The following is a 22,715-nucleotide window of genomic DNA, read 5'->3' as shown; positions in this document are numbered from 1 at the left end:
CCCAGTACATCGAAAACAGGTGATGATGTTCATTCTGCTCATTCCCCCTGGACCGACATGCTTTTATTGGGTAGAGATATTTATAAATGTAAGCTCAGTCGTACTTAATGGGACTTATTGATTATGTGCAATTTTGATAACTCATGCTGTGTATTTACCTCTCTTTCCTTTCAAAAACATCCAAAACCTTATTATGAATAATATGTGAAACATTTCAAATAAAATGTCTGAAAGATGTCACAGCTGACCACAACACAGTGCTTTGGTGCAACATCAGATTGTGTTTATTTAGTTTTCCCCCCCCAAAGGTCCAAGTTGTCTTTCACAGTCCTGCATGTACAACCCCACGCAGGGCGGGGCTTAAACAGTGACAGGAAATACACAAACAATATAATAACACTTAAATATTGCTATCTATATACTCTAAAACCTTTTCTCAAAGAAAGGACGGGACCGCCTGTGTTCTTAATGGGACGTGGCCATTAACACTCATTCAGACTCTTTCAGGAAGTTTCCGTCCGTGGTACATTCGTGAGTTTTCTCACAGGCAGGCAGAAACGAGTGAGAAGTGCAGACCAAACAAAGCAACCGCCAAGTTACACAAGCAGCTAAATCCATAAAGCTACTCTGAGATGAAAAAGGCTCCCGAGTCCCTTTGAGATGAAAGAAACCGGGCCGGGAACCTTTTTAAACTGAAGCACAGAGGTGATACAAAGCTAGGAAAGCCAGTGAGTATGATTTTATCGGCATCGATAGGTGAAGTGTTTGGCTCCAAAGATGATAAACTGAAAGAGTAAAATATTTTTTTTTAAATGTATTAAAACAGTCGTTGGATCACTGATAAAACATATTGGATGCCCTTCCTATTTAAAGGTCTAGTGTGTAGCATTGAGGATGATCAATTGGCAGAAATGTAACATTATTTACTATCGTTAGTGTAAAACTCACCTGAAAATAAGAATGACTGTGTTTCTGTCGGCTTAGAATGAGACAGGTTTCTACAGAAAACCCAGAACTTGGCATACGGGAGAAGTTTCAGTTGACTGCAATCTGCAACTTCACCACCAGATGGTGCCACATTCTACCCTCTGCACCTTTAAAAGCACTGAATGAATGATTTGTGTGGATATATTAGGAGGTTTTGGGAGCCAAACACTTCTTAAGTTACATCCAACATAAAAGGCCTTCTGGGAAGTGATTTATTTTGGTTGTACCACAGACTTTTGTGTTGCAACTCAAGTTGCTCATAGTAAACGATGATGAACAGCAACAACAACAAAAAAAAGAAAGAAAGAGGATAAATACAATAAATTCCAGATAAAGTGCACAAGTGCTCATTCAAAAAACAAAGTGGGACAAATACATTCATCAGGAGTCCATTCATTCATTCATCCACACAGCGTTCAAGTGGGTCAGACAGCCAGTTCACACTAAACCTGTTGGTGTGTGTTGTGTTGTGTTGTGTTGGTCAGCGAGTGTCTATAAGGCAGCCGACTGTCAGACGGCGGTCCAGTCAGGATCCACACCAGCAACCCCAGGGAGAGAGACCAGTTCAGGTTCCCAAACAGTTCCAGTTTTACACCATCACAAATGATTACAGCTGAGAGGGCCAGTCCATTCATCAGAGCCAAAGGAATCTACAATTATTATTATATTCATTCATTTTTTAACAAAAAGCTTCCCAATGTTCCAGCTTCTCCACTGTGAGATTTGCTGTTTTCCTTAAACTTAAACTGGTTGTTTTAGTGGTTTTGGACTGAAATCAAGCTAGTTAAAACAAGTTAAAACATCTGTAGTCTAGTATTCTTGGACACTGAACAGAATCAGAATTTCTGTCCAATATTTCACCTTTTTGGGTAAAAATCAGTTGTTAAAATTAAAAGTACAAAGTGTAGGAAGTTAGAGATGAGATGTGTTTTGGTGCAACTGATTCAATAAATGTGAACCGAAATGGTTTTGCTGTTTTATGACGTAACGTTTTCTAAATTACGGTTCATGTCGACTTTATCTTCTTAACTTTATCAAAACTGATTCAAGTACCGTCGTATAATCAGCTCCAAATCACAGAAAACCTGTTGGACTTTTGCCTTTCTCAGATTAACTCTCTATTTAGTTTCTCAGTGGGAAATTCCCGACATGATGAAGGACAAACCCAGACTGTCCTCAGCTGTTAAAAATGTGGAAAAGGTCCTACGCAGTCGGACTTAATGACTGAACAGAATAAAGTGTCTGTGTCTTCTGGTCTCGTCATCGTCACAAATCCTAACTCCTCTTCCTCCTCTGTTTTCCTCAGTGTAACAGAAACTCTTTTAACCCTTTCACACAATGCATGGCTCATGCAGACTCATGCGCGCGGCGAACAATACAATTTCCAGGTCATCCAAATATAAATAGAAGGAAAAGAAGAAAAAATAAAGCCACGAAAGTTGAGTACAAAGTCCACATTCATTCCCACGTTGATAGGAAGATCCCCTTCGCCCTCAGCAAACATCTGGTTCCCTCTGCTGTGCTCTCAGCTCACAATTGCAATATTTCTTGTGGAATATTTGTACCTCTTTTTTTCTTTTTTTTCTTTTTTTTTTGCTTAAGTAGCCAAGGCATTTTGCACCGAGGAGTAAACATAAATCATCATGTTATAAATCTCAGAGGTAGAACCCTGACAATTTACCCAGTGAGGAGATTGACAGGTAGATAGATTAGATAAGACAGACAGGCAGACAGACAGACAGACAGACAGACAGACAAAAGTAAACCAACCCTGTCTGTGATTAAGACACCGTCTGTGAGTCACAAAAGCAGCAAACCAGAAAGGAAAAAAGAAATAAAGCCATGAAGTAAAGGAGAGCTCAGATGAAACTGTCGGGGGGTTGGTTCGTTTTTTTTGTTGTTTTTTTTGTGCAATCTTAGAATCTCTCAGACGTAGAGGATGACGTTGGCATCTGCGGGACAGTGAAGGCCTTCGGAGGGGTTCAGGGCTCGGCAGGAGGGTCGCTGCTGGCCGGCCGCCAGGTGGCAGCTTTTGGGGTGAGGCGAGTCGCAGTCGTCCGACGTCAGCTCGGCGATGTCGTCTGATTGAGTGTCCGACATCTCCAGGTCGCTGCGGATGCTCTCCGGCTGAGCCAGGGTGACATCCCGGAGCCCCTCCCTGATCGACACGCCCGGCGACAGCCCCAACACCGAGCCGGACAACGCCCCGCCCCTCCTGGAGCTGCAGTCCTGAGGCTCCTCCACTCCTGAGACGCTCGCCATGGCGCCGGAGCCCGGGGGCGGGGTTAGGTCCTCTTCGCTGGTCAGGCAGAGATGGCTGGGTTTGGTCTCGATGTCCACCTGAATCTCCAGGTTGGTGCACTCCCTGCAGAGACACAGTATTATTATTAGTATTAATGATCACGTCACGTCCAGATCAGATCTGATGGACAAACAGAAGACAACAAGAAGCAGACAGAACAAAGACACCACAGAAGAAGACAGAAGCGTCACCTGTCAGGTAGCGTGTAGGACGAGATGATGGATCCGGCCATCCCACGGGTGCTGGCACAGTCGCTCCCTGCTCCCAGGCTGCCTGTGTCCCTCTGGGCGGAGTCTTTAGCCAGCTCCCCCGCCTGCACCTCCAGCCTGGAGGACGACGATCAATACGATCAATACTGATAAACCATTAACCCTAAACCTAAACCTAACCCTAAACCTAACCCTCACTCTAAGAAAACTACAAAACCATGAATCTGTGAAACTCTGGCGAGGAAGAAATGATCGAAAGCTCCAGAACAGCTACTGAGAGGACATTGTGGTGCGACTGTTTTCTCAACAACCTACAATTTAATTTAAATGAGTGAGTAATTAAAGAGTGCCTTTAAGGTTAAAGGACGTTGTTTATGAATCTCCCTGTTAGGCGTTCCCATTGAAAGCTGATTTAAACCTCAAGTGACGCGTGGCTCGGCGGTCTTGTCCTCACCTGCTGTACTTGCCGGTGCGGGTTCCCACGGCGCCGCCTGCCAGGTTGTTAAAGTGGGGCGTGTCCCCCAGCGTCCCGGGGGCCACAGAGAGCCCCTCGCTGGGGGAGGTGGTGCTCAGACCGCTGACCGCCCCGTCCAGACTGCTCTCGCCGAGGCTGGGGGACTTGAGGGCTCGCCAGGCGTCCGCCACTGCAGGATCACATAGAAGACATCCGTCATTACAGCAGATCTGGTGGACAACGTCCCGCTCTACCGCGTCGCAGGTTTCAGTGTCCTCACCTGTGATTGGACCGTCGTCCTCATCGAAGTCGATGCGAACGCCTCGGCCCTTCCCTCTGCTGACGCCACAGCCTCCTCCGCGGCACAGAGAAATGGGCACCACGCCGTAGACGTAGGCCAGCATGATGGGCACGCCGATTCCTGAGGGGGGACAGAAACACGATGGTTGGACAATTTGTACTTGTTAAAAAGAAAATTTTAACTGTAATTTACATTTTTTGAGCTTCGGAAAAAAAAAAAAGATTAATTGCATCCTTGCATAACTGCGCCTGCAACGCGTGTCAGATTATCTGATCATTCTGGTTGAAGGTGTTCATTGAATAAAAGCAGAAATCTGGAGTGTTAAGAAAGCGTGCTGGGCTCGTGACAGATTCACGGCGCCCCCCAGAGGCCGTCTTGGTCCAGTGTCTTACCGACGCTGACGGCTGCAATGACGGGGGCGGTGATGATGGACAAGGCCACGCCCCCCGTGATGGCCAGGTTCCTCCTGTGGCGAGACGTCTTCTTCAGCTCGTAGTGGGCGTGAATCTGCAGCCGAGGAGAGGGAGACAAAGAGGTCGGAGGTCAAGCTTAATGCCGTTAAAGTGATATATGTATGAAACAGGTCCATTTGTAGCTGATGTCATTTAGTTTGTTGGACATATTTTCTGATGAGCAACTCTGTATTCATCCAACATTTTCTTATTTATGTGGGTTTTTTTCTTTTTCTTTTTTTATCAATTTGTCATTTTCTTTTTGTGTATTTCTTTCTCTCCAAAAATAAAAAAATGTCTGTCAGGGTACGTCATTTTAGAGAACTTGATTTATTTTGGATCACACCAGGAAAAAAAAGTTTTTGATAGTCAAAAAACAAACATTTATTCTTCTAAAAATATTCTGAAAAATGCTATTTTTAGATATGTCGACTAACGGGGAGTTCCTGAGCTGTTTCCAGAACAGAAGTGCTCGTCATCCAATCACTGAAAAAAGTTTAGAAATCTCCAAATGTCAAAAGTTTTAGGAACTAAATCACAAACTTTTTCTGGTGTTCCTCTTCCTGGTCTTAATGTGGTATTTGAGGGATTTATGATCATTAAATTTAGCCTTGAATCTGTATAATAAATGGCATCAACCCAAACATGCTATCTCCCCCCCGTCCCCGTCTAATAATAGACTCACCCATGGTAAAGAGGGGTGGAGTGGAAGAGGTTAATAACTTTGAGGATGCAGACAATTTGAGACGTTTTAAGGACCCTAATTTGAGCGAAAGGTTTGTGCTCTAAACGATCAGTCAGCTGTGGGTTCAGATCTTAAACGCTCAAGTCTGTTTTTAGGTCAGTGTGGTCGCTGCTGTGCATGGAAACCATTTTGTGGTAGTCAAAGGAACTGAAAGTCCTTTTTGTTATTTCTAGAAAACATTTAACATTGTGTTGAAAAACGAGGGCAGTTTACTGAAACTCGAACAGAAAGGGTTTTCCTTCTGCAACGACGTTTATTCCAGCTAATCACCAGATGAGGATTGTGAAAGAATGACTGTGGCCGAGCTGTAAACTATTTGTGTGTTTTTCCACTTCTGCTTTCTGCAGCTGAACTCTGAGGTTACGTGAAATGATCGCAGAGATTAAAAACAGTGTTTCTCAGAAAGAGAGTCTTGCACTTCTGACGTCCATCTAATTGTATGATAACAAAGTTCAAAGATCGTCGAGCCAGAAATAATTTTTCAGAATGAGTTCCTGTAAAAAGTCCCCTCATTGGCTCTGATTTCTGTTTCCTTTTTCCATGCCGGACTTTGAAAGTGCGTCACGAGAACTTTGTATCAAATCTTTTAATCATTAACAAAATAAAATAACAGGAAAAGAATCAAACAAACACTTAAACATAATTGAATCAGACATAAAAAGGGACCGACATGCTGGATTTTATTTTTATGTCTTTTGGACCATTTTGCTTCAAGTCGTGTTCTTTAAACTTGGTTAATATACTTTATAGTTTTAATTAAACAGAAAATACTAAAGTCAACAGTGAATGTGATAAACATGAACTAAAAAAAACAAAGCTTTGAAGCTTTAAATAACACGCAGCCTGTAAAAGTCATCACTTGAAGTGCGTTTTGCAGCTGAATTCTTGAATCTGGGGTTTCTCACCTTGCGGCCGACGTAAACGGGGATGCCGATGACCATGGCGGGAACGGCGATGCCTGCGATGAGGGTGATGCCGACCGGAGCTCCGATCAGGGTCCCCAGCTGCCACAGGATCTTCTTCTTCCTGCTCCAAGGCTTCTTCCCCCAGAACGTACAGCCAGACGGACTGATGGAGGAGGGAAGCACGGGTGAAATCTCCAAAACGCTCCAACATCAGCCCGATACATATAAACAGGTGGATTAAGAGGACTCGGTACCTGAGGTAGTGCAGGTCGGAGATCTCCTTCATGCAGAGCCAGCAGAACTCACACCCGCAGACGGCGCAGGTCATGTGATTGCAGCTGCCGTCGTTCATCTTGATGATGTAGGCGCCGCAGCGAGGGCACGGCTTGATGTCATCGGCTGGTGGGACGGGAGGAAGGGCACTTAGTGACAACATTACACTGCTGAATCAGCGTTATAGGATAATAATAATCGTCTGGCAGGACTGGTGTGTGGATGAAGCATTTAAATATTTTATTTTACTGTTCATGTGCTCACATAAAACATAAAAAGCATCTTTGTATGTGGTTAAAAGTTAAAAAGCACATTAATCTGAGTGGATCAGTTACATTTACAAGGTTAAAAACATTCCTACAAAATACGAGGGATCCAAAACATTAATTTCAAATGTAAGAAAACCCTCTACAATGATGTCATCTAATGTGTTCTTTTATCTCTTCTTTTGGCTTCAAGATCAAACCTCATTATAGTAATGGATCAGACAATTGCAGCAGTTTGTCCTTTAATGCATTTGAAAGAAAAAAAAGGCAAAAAAAGAGAGAAATTTACTGTTTTTGATGCCGGGAACACTGTCTGCTCTTTAAAGGGCATTTTGGCATTTTTAACTTGGAGAGACAGATCTGGATGAAACGGACACCTTTTCTTACTATTGTTTGTGTACTTTGAATTCTGCTGACATGCTTTATTTTCCTCCCTGTATCCCATTGACTGATCAGCAGGTATCAACAAACAGACAGACAGACAGACAGACAGACAGACAGACAGACTAGATTTTCGTGCATCTGAATACTTGGCGGACGGACGCAGATTGGAAGTGGTGGATTAAGAAGACCGGAGACAGAGGACTGCCTGAGGACAGCTGGAGGGATTTCTCCAATAGATTTTTAATCAAAATGGAGTTAAAGACACACACACACACACACACACACACACACACACACACACACACACACACACACACACACACACACACACACACACACACACACACACACACACACACACACACACACACACACACACACACACACACACACACACACACACACACCATCAGCACAACGGGCGACTCCCTCAATAACCGGCTCTCACTGTCTGTGGTGTAAACATGAGGCTACAGCCAGGAGACAGTTAGCCTAGCTTAGCATAAAGGCTGGAAACAGAGGGGAACAGCTAGCCTACCAGCAGCTCTACAGCTCACTGATTAACATCTTATTTTTCCCTCCAGCGTTTTAAAAAGTAAAGGACAGGGTGTTCTTCCTCACTATCTGCATATGTAATAATAGAGGTTAAGCCCCGCCCCTTCCTGTGTTCCCCATGAGACCTTATATCCAGAAAAATATGAATAACAGTCTTTTAAATTGACAAACATGTGTATTAAATGCCACAATTCATACGGGATAAAAACTGCCGTTAACTACCGTCCATATTTTCCACAAAATAAGGTCCCATGGAGGAAATGCTGTGATATAATTAGTGTCTCATGCTTTAACACTCGGGAACAGACGAACTTGACTCAGACAGACAGACAGACAGACAGACAGACAGGACTCACCGGGGCCCTGCTCCTGCGTGTAGCTGGGCGAGTGGTTGCTGTGGGTGTGCAGGGATTGCGCCCTCTGTTGGCGGGCCGAGTCGCAGGTCTGGTTGGGGTGCCAGGCCTGTTTGCAGTGGTAGCAGAACTCGGCGCCGCATCCCTCCCTGCGACACACCAACCTGGGACAGCTGGCACAGCCCGAGGCGATGACGGCAAACCTGAGACGGAGAGGAAGTCAGATTATGAAGTTAGGATGAGAAAGAGTACATTTAGTGTTATAATGAGGCGATAATTGATAATCCAATCATATATTAAAGCTCAATTATACAGAATCTTTGATTCATTGGATCCAAAGCAATGTGTAATATGACTAGGCATGATATGAAAATTCCAGTATTCCAGTAGTATCAAAATGTGCTTAAACCTCTTAAAAAGGCACTAAAACATCCTGGAATCACTTGACATTTTGTAAAGAGCCACATATCTTCATACAACATTATTTTTCTTTTCATAATACATATAAAATCCTTTATCGTCCCATCACTACTGCTGAGAATCAACACCCGCCGGATGCTCTGTATCTTTGAGTTTGAGGGAACGGAGGCTTGAAACTAATTCAGACGTGTTACTTTGAGTCTCGTTCAAACCCAAAGCCACCAAGTTTACCAAACTATGACATATCTGAGATCTTTAAGTCAAAGAAGCAGCTGTTAACTCAACCAAAGTCTCTAAGCGACGGAGATCTCCAACATGGCCACTAATGGGCACATTACAGAGCCTGGAAGCTCTCTGCAGGCTGACAGGAGAGACACATGATTTGATCAATGGAGTAATCACTTTGAGAGAGGAGGCGAAAGAGACGGGATGAGGTCAATCAATATGGATTTCACAGAGTTCAATACTGAGAAAAGAGGCGGAGAAGAGCAGTACGTCCAGTAAATGATGGAGTTATTGTGCAAACACCAACATTAAAAATGGAATTGCTGCTTTTAACTTGCGTTGATGGATCATAAAAATACCAGATTTGTTCATAAACGTTAAGAAATCCCCTAAAAAAACACTTGTTCCTCGGCCTGCTGCTGTTTCCACCAAACATTTCTCATGTTTTAAAAAGCGAAATACTGTGTGAACAATCACTCAATCAGTCGACACGTCCTGAAGAATACATATTCTCAATGCAGACGAACCGCTCTTTTGTTGCACACTCATGGTAAACACAGCAAAAGGGTGTCGTTTTGTAACAGCACGGACAAAAAAGGCAATTACAGAGCAGGAGAGAGAGAGAGAGAGAGATATTGGCCATCAATCACTGGAGAAATCACAAAGGAGGCCAGTCATCAAATACTGTCACCAAGCTAAGTGGGAGAAAACATGCTGGAGGAGTGATAACAAAAGCAGACCAGACCGGCGATTTAACATTTTCTTTTTTCCTCCCTGAAGAAACAAAGACGACGCCAGCTCTCTAAATGTTAGTCAAGTGTATTAAAGTGATAACATGACAAACTTGTAATTGTTTTGGCACGCCTCCAACACGCCGCTCGTTAGCAGCTCTCCAAACAGCCGTGACAGCGCTGCTCTCCGGACGTTAGCGGATATCAGAGGAGACAAGACGAGGCCAGAGCATTCCTGCTAGAGACGCTTCAGACGAGCACGTCTGCCTCGAGACAACGGGCCTCCAAAGGTCAAACGACTGGAGGTCTTTTCATTTCACAAAAGGGAAACAAAAACAAAGACGTGCCAGTTTGGCTGCATTTCCTCGGAAACATGGGCGCTTCACCAGATTAAGTTTCTTCATCAGTTCCCATTTTTAAAGAAACCACTGGCGACCGTGTGAAAAGGTTTTACTGAATCTAGATTTAGATTTTTATTTCAAACATGTAAAAATAAATACAGAATGTGTCATACAGGAAATAATAAATAGGAAAAAAAAATGTTACATGTCCAAAAAAAGAGTGGGAAGAAGTCTTCTTATTTAATCCTACCTTTCTCCATAATTCATATCCTCTGTCATATTTTTTAGTTTATGTTATTAGTTAATTCTTCATCATTAGAATGTTTTTTTTTAATTCAAAATAAATCTTTTTTCTTTTCTTAACAAATATCTTACAAAATACAATTTATTCCATCCCAGAGAGTCTCAGATCGTCAGATCTCTACAGCCGAGTCTAGAGAACTAGAAAGAGGAAGACGTGTGCTCTTCATCTGGATAACTCGGGACTTGTTGCGGTACGAAGCACAGGTTGCCACGGCAGCTTCTTCCTGCGAGCACAGCGCTCTCATTGGTGGATTTTGATGCTGCGCTGAGAGCCATACGGGCTGACATTTCCAGGATGGGAGCGAGAGGGGAGGGGCAAAACAGAGAGACAAGAGGAGAGGCATAGAGGTGGATAAAACAAAACAAAGGAGGGTAAGAGGGGCATGTGAGATCATGAACGGAGATGTGAATTTGGGATGCATGACTGATGACGATGCGGAGGAGTTTTATGAGTGCTGACACGCTGCGTGTTTAGAAGGAACGTGCACAGACAGTCAGTGTTCAGATCCACACACACACACACACACACACACACACACACACACACACACACACACACACACACACACACACACACACACACACACACACACACACACACACACACACACACACACACACACACACACACGAGGAGAACGTGCAGCAGCCTGAAAAACACATTACGTGTCCCTCGAGATTAGAGGCATGAAATCCTGAACAATGACACGCACGCACATGTGCACTGGGTCCGGTGTGAGCACGTATTGATCCGTTTAATTAAGTACCGACTCCTGTTACCCCTGGCAACGCTGCCTCTATGCCGCATCGATAGTCGCCATGGCAACTGAAAGCCAGAGGAGAGACGGCGCTCTTTGTTCTCGATGGGCCCCGAGACCTTCCCGGGCCGAGGAGGAGACGAGCGGGTCAGACGTGTCGTGGCGGTCGAGGCGAGGGGTCAGAGAGATTTAACCGGGTTTATTCTTCATTTACGTCCAGAGAAAAAACACACAATCAAGACAGAATATAACAAGTGGATGAAGCCATTGTGATGTCACCCGTTGGTTTGTGGACAACGGTTTTGAAGCCTCCTGTTCGCCATTTTGATCGCCGCCATCTTTGTTGGCAGAAGTGACACAAGAGGGTGAAGCTACAGTAACCAATGCTTAGACCCCGATCTATCAATCTATCTAGCTAGCTAGCTAGCACAGCTGCTTCAAAATCGGCCCTTGGCAAAGACGAAAACAAGACCGGACATCGCCATGGTAGCGACCTGTCAATCACAAGGTAGCCCCGCCCCAAAGCCTACCCTGCTTTATGGTCTATTTACACTCTAAACTGACCATTGTAAGATTGGAGATTGAAGTTTAAGGCAGTTTAAGGTGGCTAAGTTTATGCTGCCTGATTTCTATGTTATTATAATATTTAAAGCTTTAGATTTGCTCAAAGGATCAAATTTGCATGTTTAATGAGGTCATATATAAATGAGGTTAACTAAAGAAAGAACTTGAATCATCTTAGTTTATTTTTGTCCTGAATTATCATCATTACTTTAATGACTATTATCATTGTTATGACTGCTATTATAGTCATCGTCATGATTACTATTCACCAGACTCCACATCTACATCTCTTACAGTCGCCGCAACAAAACATTATTTACACATCCAGCAGACACAAAGCAACATTAGCATTCACTCGGTGTCATGTTCGTCCACCCGATGAATCATTGTAGTCGCTCTGCTCGGAAGGAAACGTGTGTGTGTTTAGCTGCTGGAGGTTCACAGCCACGAGTCTGCCGGCTAGATCGCACTTTATCTCTCACCTGTCACTCACTCTCCGACTGGTCGTCTGTGAGAGAGATGAGAGACGCCTCGCATCTACAGAACTCTCCCCACAAGTGGGCCAACACACACACACACACACATATATACACACACACACACACACACACACACACACACTCACACTCACACACACACTATAAAGGCTATAAAGAACCGTTTACAGGTATATTGAAAATATTCACACCTATTTCTGTTTCTGTGCTGATGTGAAGCTGTCTCTGACAGGTGTGTGTGTGTGTGTGTGTGTGTGTGTGTGTGTGTGTGTGTGTGTGTGTGTGTGTGTGTGTGTCTCCAGCCGGGGTTGTTTGTGGTGAATAATAATGTGGACTTAGTCAACTTGTCTGATTTAAAGAGGCGGTGAGTCACTGGTGGCGTCAGACAGGACCGGCCTGGTAAATATGTAGGTCAGCTCACCGCCGCTGATGCAAACACACACCTCTTCTGGGTTTTTTTTGTTGATTTTTTAACCTCTGATTTACATCATCCCCCCCCGCTGCTGTCTGCCTATCTTTCTTTATCTCGACCTAACCGGAAAAAAATGTGTTTCTTCCCCCTCTGAGTCAGAGCGACTCCCTCTCTGCTCTCAGGGACGACGGAGTTTATTTAACAGTCCAAAGTACAAAATGATACGTTGTAAAAGCACACAAGCGAGTTAGCGTCGGGTGACCGAGCAGATCTGGACAGGTTCGGTTAATGACCTAGACGAGGTTACAGTGTTGTGTGTTAATTGCTTTTTTTGGCCAGATGTTACACATCGCATTTTAAACAGGCAACGCCTAAGAAAAACGCTTCCAGTGATTCATTTTCATGGGAGTGAACCCGATCTCTCTCTGTTTGCCGAACACAGCGGCTGTAATAAAAACAAGCAGCTAGAAGAAGAGAAGTTGATGCTCAGTGACAGCAGACGTCTGCAACAAGAACACCAAACCTCATTAAAGTGCATATTCCTCAGAAAACGAAAGCAGACATCAAAGCAGCTTGTTTTGTTCTGATGAATGTGACAAATCAACCTCCAGAGAATACAGTAAAATCTAAATTAGAAGAAATGTTTACGTAGATATACAACACACGGAACGCACGTATAGATTCATGCAAAGCCACCGCACAGACACGTCGGCCTTCCCCCGGTGCAGATACCAGCATCGACGCACAAGAACCCACAGCAGCAACACAGCGAGTGTGTGCGTACACCTCCCTCCCACACACAGAAACACAAACACATGAATCACTCCGGCTCTCTGTGATGAAACAAACGCCTCCAATTTGTTCCAGAAACCTAACAAGTGAGAGCCGCTCTGCCCCCGAACCCATCTGACTCTGACTCTCCTCCTCCGACCACAAGGCCTCTAACCCACTTACACTTTCAATGCAGCTTCCCCCCCCCCCCCCCCCCTCTCTCAGAGCAGGTCACTCTGTCTTTAACCCGTAGTCTTTGGTCCCCGTTGACTTTGACAGAGAAACACAATCATCATTTATCTGGATTCTGAAGCAACGCTCTTCTTCACCAGAACTCTGACAGCAGAGAAGAAACGAGGAAATAACCTCAACAGCAAAGTGAAGTGAACAGCCGCCGGCCCCGTGATGATGATGATGATGTACGCGGCGTCCTCTCATCAGCGATGCAATCAGACACTAATGCGACCTAATGGACGCCGACTTCAGATCAAACTGTGACATTTTAATCTGAACGTTTGTCCGGAAACTGAATGACACAAAACTACGTCCTTTAAAAATATGAAAAAAATGCTTTTAACAGTTTATTTATTGGATTTTCTCCAAACTTAAAGAGGGAGAATGCAGAATTTGAATATCAAAAATAAAATAAATAAAATAATTGCTAATAAAGTAATCCCAAACAGGGGCCGTAGTAAATATAATATAGTAAATAATACATTATTAATAAAGAAAGGGTGTACATTAGTACAATAGAGATTCAACTACACAAATGTTGAACATATCTCGTTGTCAAAACACAACTTCCTGCATTTTATCAAGCAGATAATGAAATGTTTCCACATTTCAGCTACATTTCAGTTTCCCGTCTAACAAGAACGTCATTGTCTGTATTAATTACACAAGGTGTAATTTCCCTTCAGGTCAAAAGGTGATTACAGTTCAGGAACAAAATCTCCGATCAGACGACTTGATAACATGACGGAAGCAGGAAGAAACAAATGAGCCCCAGATGTTGGATTTCAGCTTCTGTATAATTACACATCTGAACCACATATTAATAACATCTGAAGCATGTATCGAGCAATATGACACTCAATTAATTGTTTTTTTGACAAGACTAAAATATCCAACAGTTGCTGGTTTGAGCCTCTAAAGTGAATTTGCTCAACATGTCATGGCCGATCAGAGCTGATGATGAGACCTTTATGTGTCTGAAAACTTTAAGGGTTATTAAACGTTTTATTAGACCGTCCTGCCATCACTGTCGTTTCCAAACCCCTTCATTACGACCTCGACAACACACCTGTGCAGCTCGGCGACGCCGTCTTAGCACCGTTGCTAATCACGTTGACTAGATCTGTCCACACAGACACATAAACATCTGGCTAAGCACTCTGGTTGCCCCGGCGACAGCAAGTGTCTCCAGAGGACATTTAGCCATGACAACACTCACAAGGTGAAACAGCTCAGACGTGACCCATTAAACAGAGTGATGACATCATGGACTTACCCGCAGTCGGGCGCCGGGCACCATCGGCAGTCCGGGTCGGAGGCCAGGCACCTCCTCAGCAGGAACTCCTCGTACTTCTCCAGCAGGGCCGCGTCGTCCAAGATGTCGGCCACCTGCCGCGGGGCCAGCCGCTCGGCACACTCGGGGCAGCTGAGCTGGACCCGGCTCTCCGTGATCTCGATGCGGAGGTACTGGCGCAGGCAGCAGAGGCAAGAGCGGTGGCTGCACCCCAGCAGCTCGGGGAGCTGGTCGGCGGGCTGGCGCACCAGGCACAGGGGGCACTCCAGCAGGTCGTCGTCCCCGGGGGCCGGGGGCCCGTCCAGGGACGGCTGGCTGGAGGAGAGCGGCTTCGAGGGGGGGCTGGGGGCGGCGTCCTGGGAGGTGGAGGTGGTGGTGGTGGTAGTGGGGGTCGTTATCGTGGGTGGCGCGGCGGCGGTGGGCGCCGAGATCAAGGCAGGAGGGAGGAGCTGTTGCTGCGGGTGCTGTGGTGGTTGTTGGTAGGGTAAAGGGGGGGCTGCGCCTCCTTTGGGGCCCCGGGTGCCCCGAGAGCCCCGTTTGCTGTTGAAGAGGCTGTGGAAGGAGATGCGGCCCTGGCGTTTGCCTGCCGCACGGCACTTTGGGTTGGGGACGCCGCCCACCGAGGAGTGGGGCGACTCCGAGTCCTTCTCTGATCCCATCCTCCCCAGAAGAGCCTGGTTCCTGTCCCTATTGTTATTGTTATTATTATTGTGTCACACAAACGATGTGAGATCCTGCTAGAAAAACTTCACCTGATGCTGTTTCGTTTATGAGAAACAAAACGTTATCAGGGAAAGACACGTTGAGAGGATTGCGACATCAAAACAGAAAATGAAAGAAGGCTGTTTCAAACGGAGTGAGAGAAGAAAAAAAAAATCCCCTTCAGCTCCGAGACTTTTCTTGTGAAACTCGGCAGAAGCTTCAGACGGAAGAGAAGGCAGCGAGTCCTTCATCTCCCGGGCAGACGGCGAGGGGAAACATGATTCTCAGGAAGATCGCTGCGATGCATGACTCCCTTCCAACACGGAGAGGGTTAACGGGAAAAAAGAAGGGAATAAAGAGGAGAGAAACATCCACGGGGCCGAGCTCCGTCTGAACGGTAATCCCTCCGGTCGGCTTTGATTCTCCTCGGCTGTCGGCGGAGCTTCGTCTCCGCTCGTCTTCCTCTCGCTCCTGTTGAACGCCGGGTTTTCTGTCAGGAAGGAGAGAGCAGGAAGTCAGCCCAGAGAGCATGCTCAGTATGACACACCTCCTCTCTCTCTCTCTCTGCCTCTCACTCTCTCTCTCTCTCTCTCTCTCTCTATGTCTCTCTCTCTCTATGTCTGTCTCTCTTTCTCTTTCTCTCTTCCTCTCTCTCTCTCTCTCTCTCTCTCTCTCTCTCTGTCTCTTTCTCTCTCTCTCTCTTTCTCTCTCTCTCTTTCTCTCTCTCTTCCTCTCTCTCTCTCTTCCTCTCTCTCTCCCTCCTCCCCTTCTCTCTCTCTTCTCCCTCCTGCTCTCTCTCTCTCTCTCTCTCTCTCTCTCTGTCTCTTTCTCTCTCTCTCTCTTTCTCTCTCTCTCTTTCTCTCTCTCTTCCTCTCTCTCTCTCTTCCTCTCTCTCTCCCTCCTCCCCTTCTCTCTCTCTTCTCCCTCCTGCTCTCTCTCTCTCTCTCTCCCTCCCTCCCTCTTCTCTCTCTTTCTCTCTCCCTCTCTTCTATCTCTCTCTCGCTCTCTCCCCCTCTCTTGCTCTCTCTCTCTCTCTGCCTCACTCTCTCCCTCCCTCCCCCCTCTCTTCTCTCCCCCCTTCTCTCTCTCTCTTCTCCCTCACCCTCTCTCTCCCTCCCCCCTCTCTCTCTCTCCCTCTCCCCCTCCCTCCTGCTCTGCCCCTCTCTCTGCCCCTCTCCCTCCCTCTCTCTCTCCCCCCTCTCTCCCTCCTCTCTCTCTCCCTCTCTCTCCCTCCCTCCCTCCCTCCCTCCCTCTTCTCTCTCTCTTCTCTCTCCCTCCTCCCCCCCTCTCTGCCCCTCTTTCTCCCTCCCTCTCTCTCTCTTCCTCTCCCTCCTCTCTCTGTCCCTCTCCCTCCCTCCCTCCCTCCTCCCTCTCTCTCTGATCATTAACTCTTGTGACTCTGAGCTGATAACCTATCTGTGCTGATTACATTTAAATACACAGACCCAAACGTGCATCATAAAGATAACGCCATCACGCCGCGGCGGTCTAAGGAACCATCATTTACAGGTTGACGGACTAAAACACATGACATCACCAACCCAGTCTGACCAATCCACGTCCCCGTGTCACACCAGTCTCACCGCAAGCTCTCCCTCCACTTCATACTGCGCTGCTAGTGCGTTGCCATGGCGACGCTCACTATGAGCGAGGCAAAACAGCGAGCGACTCTGTGACTCTGGCACTTATGTGTATACACACACACACACACACACAGGAAGACACACACACGCATGAGCACGGATGAGCATACACTGGTAAACAAACACACACACACACACACACACACACACACACACACAGTACATGTTTTAAAACACACACACACTTCTAAATCCTACAAACAGACACACACTCTTCAAAAAACACGTTAAAACCTGTAAATTAACATAAACTCACATTCCACGCTCAGCCACACCTCTACATGTGAGAAGTGATAATTATGCACACACACACACTCACATAATTACAACCTGTGTCCTCACTACAATTACCAGCTGTGAGAGCGAATGATAAGCAGTGTGTGTGTGGTGCAGTCGACGCTGCAGCGGAGCTTCATATTCTGTTCTGACTTCCTTTGACCTCCGTGACCCCGGTTCCTGTCTGCGATTCAAAGAGACACCTTTAAACCTCGGGTCTGACATCCAGCTTCAAACAGACGAGATATATTTATGACCTACATTACAGCGCCGACACTTTCCGGGACATTCTGAGACAAGAAAATCAAAGGTGTGAAGGGGGCAGGACTTAGCCTCTCTATAAAAACCCCTCCTCCGAGCCAGAGTTGGATCATAAACCTTCACAGGCGAAACAACTAAACATGTGAATCATGTGAGAAGAAAGCAACGTATTATTGTCAATGTGTTTTCAATGACTGGAAAAAAATAGTTTTCCAGGATGTGAGAGAAACCTGAAGTCATCAAATCAATAAATGTGTTTCCACTGTAAATAAAATGTGAAACCTTCATGTGCGTTTTTTTTTTTTTTTTTTTACATACAGTACAAACACATCCATTTGAATGGTTGCCATGGCAGCCATCACTCGCCATCCTCTCTGGGTCACACTGGGTCTTTGCTGAAATGTGTGGAAGTGTATAAAAAGACTGCCGTTTCTAAATATACCCTCACACCGGCTGAGTGTGTAATAGCCCTCTGCTCCGATGCACCCCGAGTGAGCATCACACACACACACACACACACACACACACACACACACACACACACACACACACACACACACACACAGTCACAGATGGTCTGTGTGTGTGTGAGAGGCAGAGAAAGACAGAGTGCTTGATCCTGTGTTAGTTCTGTAATGTGGGGTTTGTTTGTGAAGACACACCTCTGACCTCACTAACGGACGTCTCCCATGACAACACACACACACACACACACACACTCTTGCTTGTCTTTGTTTTTAGGAGGCGAGATTCCTGAGTGCTCAGATAAAGACTTCCTGAGATGATTTCACAGGGAGAGAATTTTTTTATTTTTTTAATTTTAAATCAACATTTAGTCAATTTTCTAAGAGAGAGAGAAAAAAAGAGCGAGAGTGTGCGTGTGTGTGTGTGTGTGCACTGTGATCATCACGCCGTCATTTGGCAGATCTGGTCTGAACAGCCTGAGAACTTCACAATCTGGACTTGATTTGTTGTCAACATGCTCACACACACACACACACACACACACACACACACACACACACACACACACACACACACACACACACACACACACACACACACACACACACACACATCTTTCCACACTCGTCCTCCTACTCCACTGCTGCTCAATTCAGCACACACAGACACACACGCACACACACACATGGGTCATATTCATAAAGGTGTCTGTGTTTTGGTTTGTAGATGAAGATCACAGCTTCGTGATGAAGACGAACATTTAACAGAACTGGTTCTCAGGACGAAGCAGGCTGCTGGTTTTCATTCTTACCATCTGGGCAATTAACTCAAATTAAGGTTGGAGGGGAAAAAAGAAAAGGAAAGGAAAGGCAGCAGCACTCTGTGTTCTCAGGACAGAAACACACTGTTTTATTGGGTGTGATCGCTCCGCTGCTGGAATGCAGTGAAGAACATCTACTCCAGTATTCTACTTCCTGCTTCTACTCCACAACTCACAGGCAAATCCTGAACAGCTGGAGTTACGAGTTACTTACTTTACTTTATGAAATATGATGCATTCGTATCGATGTCGAGATTAAAATCAGCTCCATCTTAAACACCAGCAAAATGATCCTTCCTCATTCATGCATCAGTATTAATACTCTAAAGCTCCATGTCATCACTTTTCTGTACTTTAAGTACACTTTGATGATACTTTACTTAGTTATCTCCATATATACTGTGTACATATATAAGTATATATACACACGTAGACATCATGCATTCATATTTCACATAAACCGGTAGATCCTGTAGAGGCAGGAACAGTTAAATAGGCCACAACTGCATCATTTACTTTCCCAGCATTTAGCAGCTGAAAAGCTCTGTGTGCTCTTTAGTTACTAAATGTAGCATTAAATGTAGCATTAAGTGTAGCATTACCCACTGTTAGAAAACTAAAATGGAGGACCCTCACCACACACTCGAATGAGGAGAAACCCTTTTGGTTTTAATGACTCGGTGGTCGTTAACCACTTGACGAGACGAGTCAAATCATGAGTCAGTTTTTTGGTTCAGTCCGACGCGTTAGTATTGTGTGGTGTGATGCACACTGCAGCCTCTAGAGGCCGCTAGTGAGGCTTTTAATCTTCTGTCTTTATGGGACGTTGGAACAATAAGGCTCAGCGTTGCAAAACTAGCAGATCTTATAGGTTTCCAAGATCCATAATAGTTTATCTGAGACGGAGACGGAGACAGACAGGGACGGAGACGGAGAAGGAGACGGAGACGGAGCGACAGGCTGGTGTGTCCTGCTGATAATCTGTTCTCAGACAGACTTTTAGAAGGTGAATTGACGTCTCAGCACTTTCTTTCTCAGCACTCTTTGAGTGTCTCCATGCTGCAGGGCACGGCCAACCGACACTGCAACAGGATACACACCAGCGTATACATACACTCTTATTTCATATATATATATATATATATGTATATATATATATATATATATATTTAGGACAGAGGACAGAAGACAGAGGACAGGACTCCAGTGGGACTCTGTGTTTACATCAAGGATTCAAGGATTCAAGGATCATTTATCGTCGTTGTGCAACCGTGTTGATTCAGTTGGAGCCACAGATGAGCTACACTAGAAAAGAAATAACAAACTACTACATTCCTGTTGTGCATTTTCTGAATTTGCGTCAAAAGGAATTTCGTCAACAACAAAACAATTCAGTGTAATTTCGTTTCTCGTGCTTTTCTTTTGTAAAATGAGTCACAACTGCATTCACAGTGACAATTAATGATCCTTGAATCCTTAAAACGGAGTAAAAACAAAGTGAAATCAAGTGAAAGTAGAAGTGAAAAGTAACAAACAATTCCATTTCAATTCAAGTTGAACTCAAGTGCATACTCGACAAAGTCCTCGTCAGTGTCAGTGACATGCTGCAGCCTTTTTCCGGTCACATAATCACACCATTATGTGTCTGCATTCTGCTGAACTCATTATTTATGAATCGCCCGCAGGCCTTTCCTCGGAACTCCACGGCTGTTTATAGTCACAGTTGATTCCTGGGAAAATCCTCCAGCTGCCGAACTTCAGCTCCTCGCTGCTGCTGCTGCTGTTTGTCAAAACTAAACACGGCAAACAAAAAAAAACGTTCACACGTCTGAATTTGTTGCAACGGTAACGATATATCACCCATGAGCATGTACATAACAAACGAAAGCTTTGACCGAGGAACGTGTGTCTTTCTGGTGAGTCACCGCTGTTCAGTATCGTTGGGATCAGAGATTTAACTGATTGATGACTCTGTTTTTACGAGAACAGACGGATCCACCGAGAGCCGGATCCACCAGACGGCTCGGCCTGTTTGTAATGATACCGACTAAAATCCGCTAATCTGAGAGCCGGGGGCCGTCGGTCTCCTGACAGAACAGCTGGTCCCCGACTCCATATGTATTAGGCATGTGTGTGTGTGTGTGTGTGTGTGTGTGTGTGTGTGTGTGTGTGTGTGTGTGTGTGTGTTTGGGGAGCGGTGAGCTAATTAGAGCCTATTAGCTAATAGGCACTGAAGCTGACCCTGCTTGTAAAGAGGACTCTTGTGCTTCTACACAGAAACTTCAATAGACAGGTTTCTATTCCTAAAAACAGTCAAATAGAAAGCTGCTCGTTATATATGAGGGAAGAAATATTCAGTATAGTAGCTTTACCACAAAAATACATAACATAAACATTCTATTACAATAAAAAAAACACTTACTTAAAAGGTCTTACTTTCATTTCTGTGAAAATGTAACAAATGGATTCAACTTCAAATGCACTTCTTTAATTCTTCACATCTCATTATTCCTTACAGTATTCTTAACATTTAACTGGTTATGAAACAATGTGGCCGATAAGTAAACGAGACAATCAGCAAGAAGCCTGGCTATTTCTTTGTATTTATTCTTAAATCTGATTCCCAGAGAAAGTGGAAACCATTTCCGATACGCAGATTCACGTGAAAACTCCTTCGGGCCAAAGTCACAAGTCACAAGCGCCGCCAAACTCAACACGTAAGTTCAACACACTAACGAGGTAAACATCCACGTTACAAGCCTGCAGGGATGAAAGCTCAAAAGCGTTACCATTAGACGGCTAAATCTGTGTTTTCAATATAGAATTTGAAAGCATTTAACAATATATTGGAGATTAAAGTTGGCGCTGAGAGACTGTTTGACGACCGAGGCACCCACGTCTCCACGGCTCCCTCCCTAATGAGTGAATACGGGGATCTGGTTGTTTGAGCTGCACTAACCCAACAACAGTGAAGTAGCCGTGGTTCTGTTGTTAGGCATGAGGCTTTATGGAGGGCATACATCGCCTGCCAGGACGGCACGTCCTCATTATTAGAGGCTAACAGTCTCCTTCTTATGTCCCTTTCAGAGGATCTCTGTGAGGACACTTTGTCCTCGTGGAAAACACACACAAGTGGAGATGAGTGAGCAGAAGGAGCAGCAGATTAGAGATCCTGATTAATTAGCCGGGTTGTAATGACACATTAGATCAGAGTGTTGATTCAAGGTGTGTCGGTGATGCCGCCTCAGCTTCACACACACATGAGGAATGTAGAGTCATTTTACAAGGAAAAACATTTACATTCCAGGAAGTCATTCTTTCAACATCCGGCCGTTCTCTTCACAAACATTGACAGCGACACCTTAGTCCGGTTCATGTTGGACCCTGTTCATGTCCAAGCTGTCACTCTTAGAGAGGAATTAAATCACAGCGTTGCCTGGAACCTGGACATTTAAAGAACCTCAGAACAGAAAGAAACCAGGAGGAACCCAGGGCCCACTAAACCAGGAGGAACCCAGGGACCACTATACCAGGAGGAACCCAGGAGGTACCCAGGGCACCAGGAGGAACCCAGGGCCCACTACACCAGGAGGAACCCAGGGACCACTACACCAGGAGGAACCCAGGGCCTACTACACCAGGAGGAACCCAGGGCCCACTGCACCAGGAGGAACCCAGGGCCCACTACACCAGGAGGAACCCAGGGCCCACTGCACCAGGAGGAACCCAGGGCCCACTACACCAGGAGGAACCCAGGGACCACTGCACCAGGAGGAACCCAGGGCCCACTGCACCAGGAGGAACCCAGGGCC

At 45.4% G+C, this 22,715-nt stretch overlaps 1 protein-coding gene across 1 annotated transcript in view; it reads right to left on the bottom strand.

Annotated features, from left to right (window-relative positions):
* Positions 1-261: 261 nt before the first annotated feature.
* rnf19b (ring finger protein 19B) overlaps positions 262-22,715 on the bottom strand; it is a 26,422-nt gene continuing 3,968 nt past the window's right edge. The window contains exons 2-10 of the mRNA XM_084031800.1: positions 14,719-15,928; positions 8,190-8,389; positions 6,610-6,754; positions 6,356-6,518; positions 4,646-4,760; positions 4,233-4,373; positions 3,953-4,142; positions 3,481-3,615; positions 262-3,352 (exon numbers count right to left, since the gene is read on the bottom strand). Coding sequence (XP_083887926.1) covers positions 2,914-3,352; positions 3,481-3,615; positions 3,953-4,142; positions 4,233-4,373; positions 4,646-4,760; positions 6,356-6,518; positions 6,610-6,754; positions 8,190-8,389; positions 14,719-15,395 — 2,205 coding nt within the window. The 5' untranslated portion in view covers positions 15,396-15,928 and the 3' untranslated portion in view covers positions 262-2,913. The remainder of the gene's footprint in view (positions 3,353-3,480; positions 3,616-3,952; positions 4,143-4,232; positions 4,374-4,645; positions 4,761-6,355; positions 6,519-6,609; positions 6,755-8,189; positions 8,390-14,718; positions 15,929-22,715) is intronic.

The sequence above is a fragment of the Eutrigla gurnardus genome (genome assembly GCF_963514095.1).
Source record: "Eutrigla gurnardus genome assembly, chromosome: 17".
Taxonomy (NCBI): domain Eukaryota; kingdom Metazoa; phylum Chordata; class Actinopteri; order Perciformes; family Triglidae; genus Eutrigla; species Eutrigla gurnardus.
This window is presented reverse-complemented; position numbering and strand designations above follow the sequence as displayed.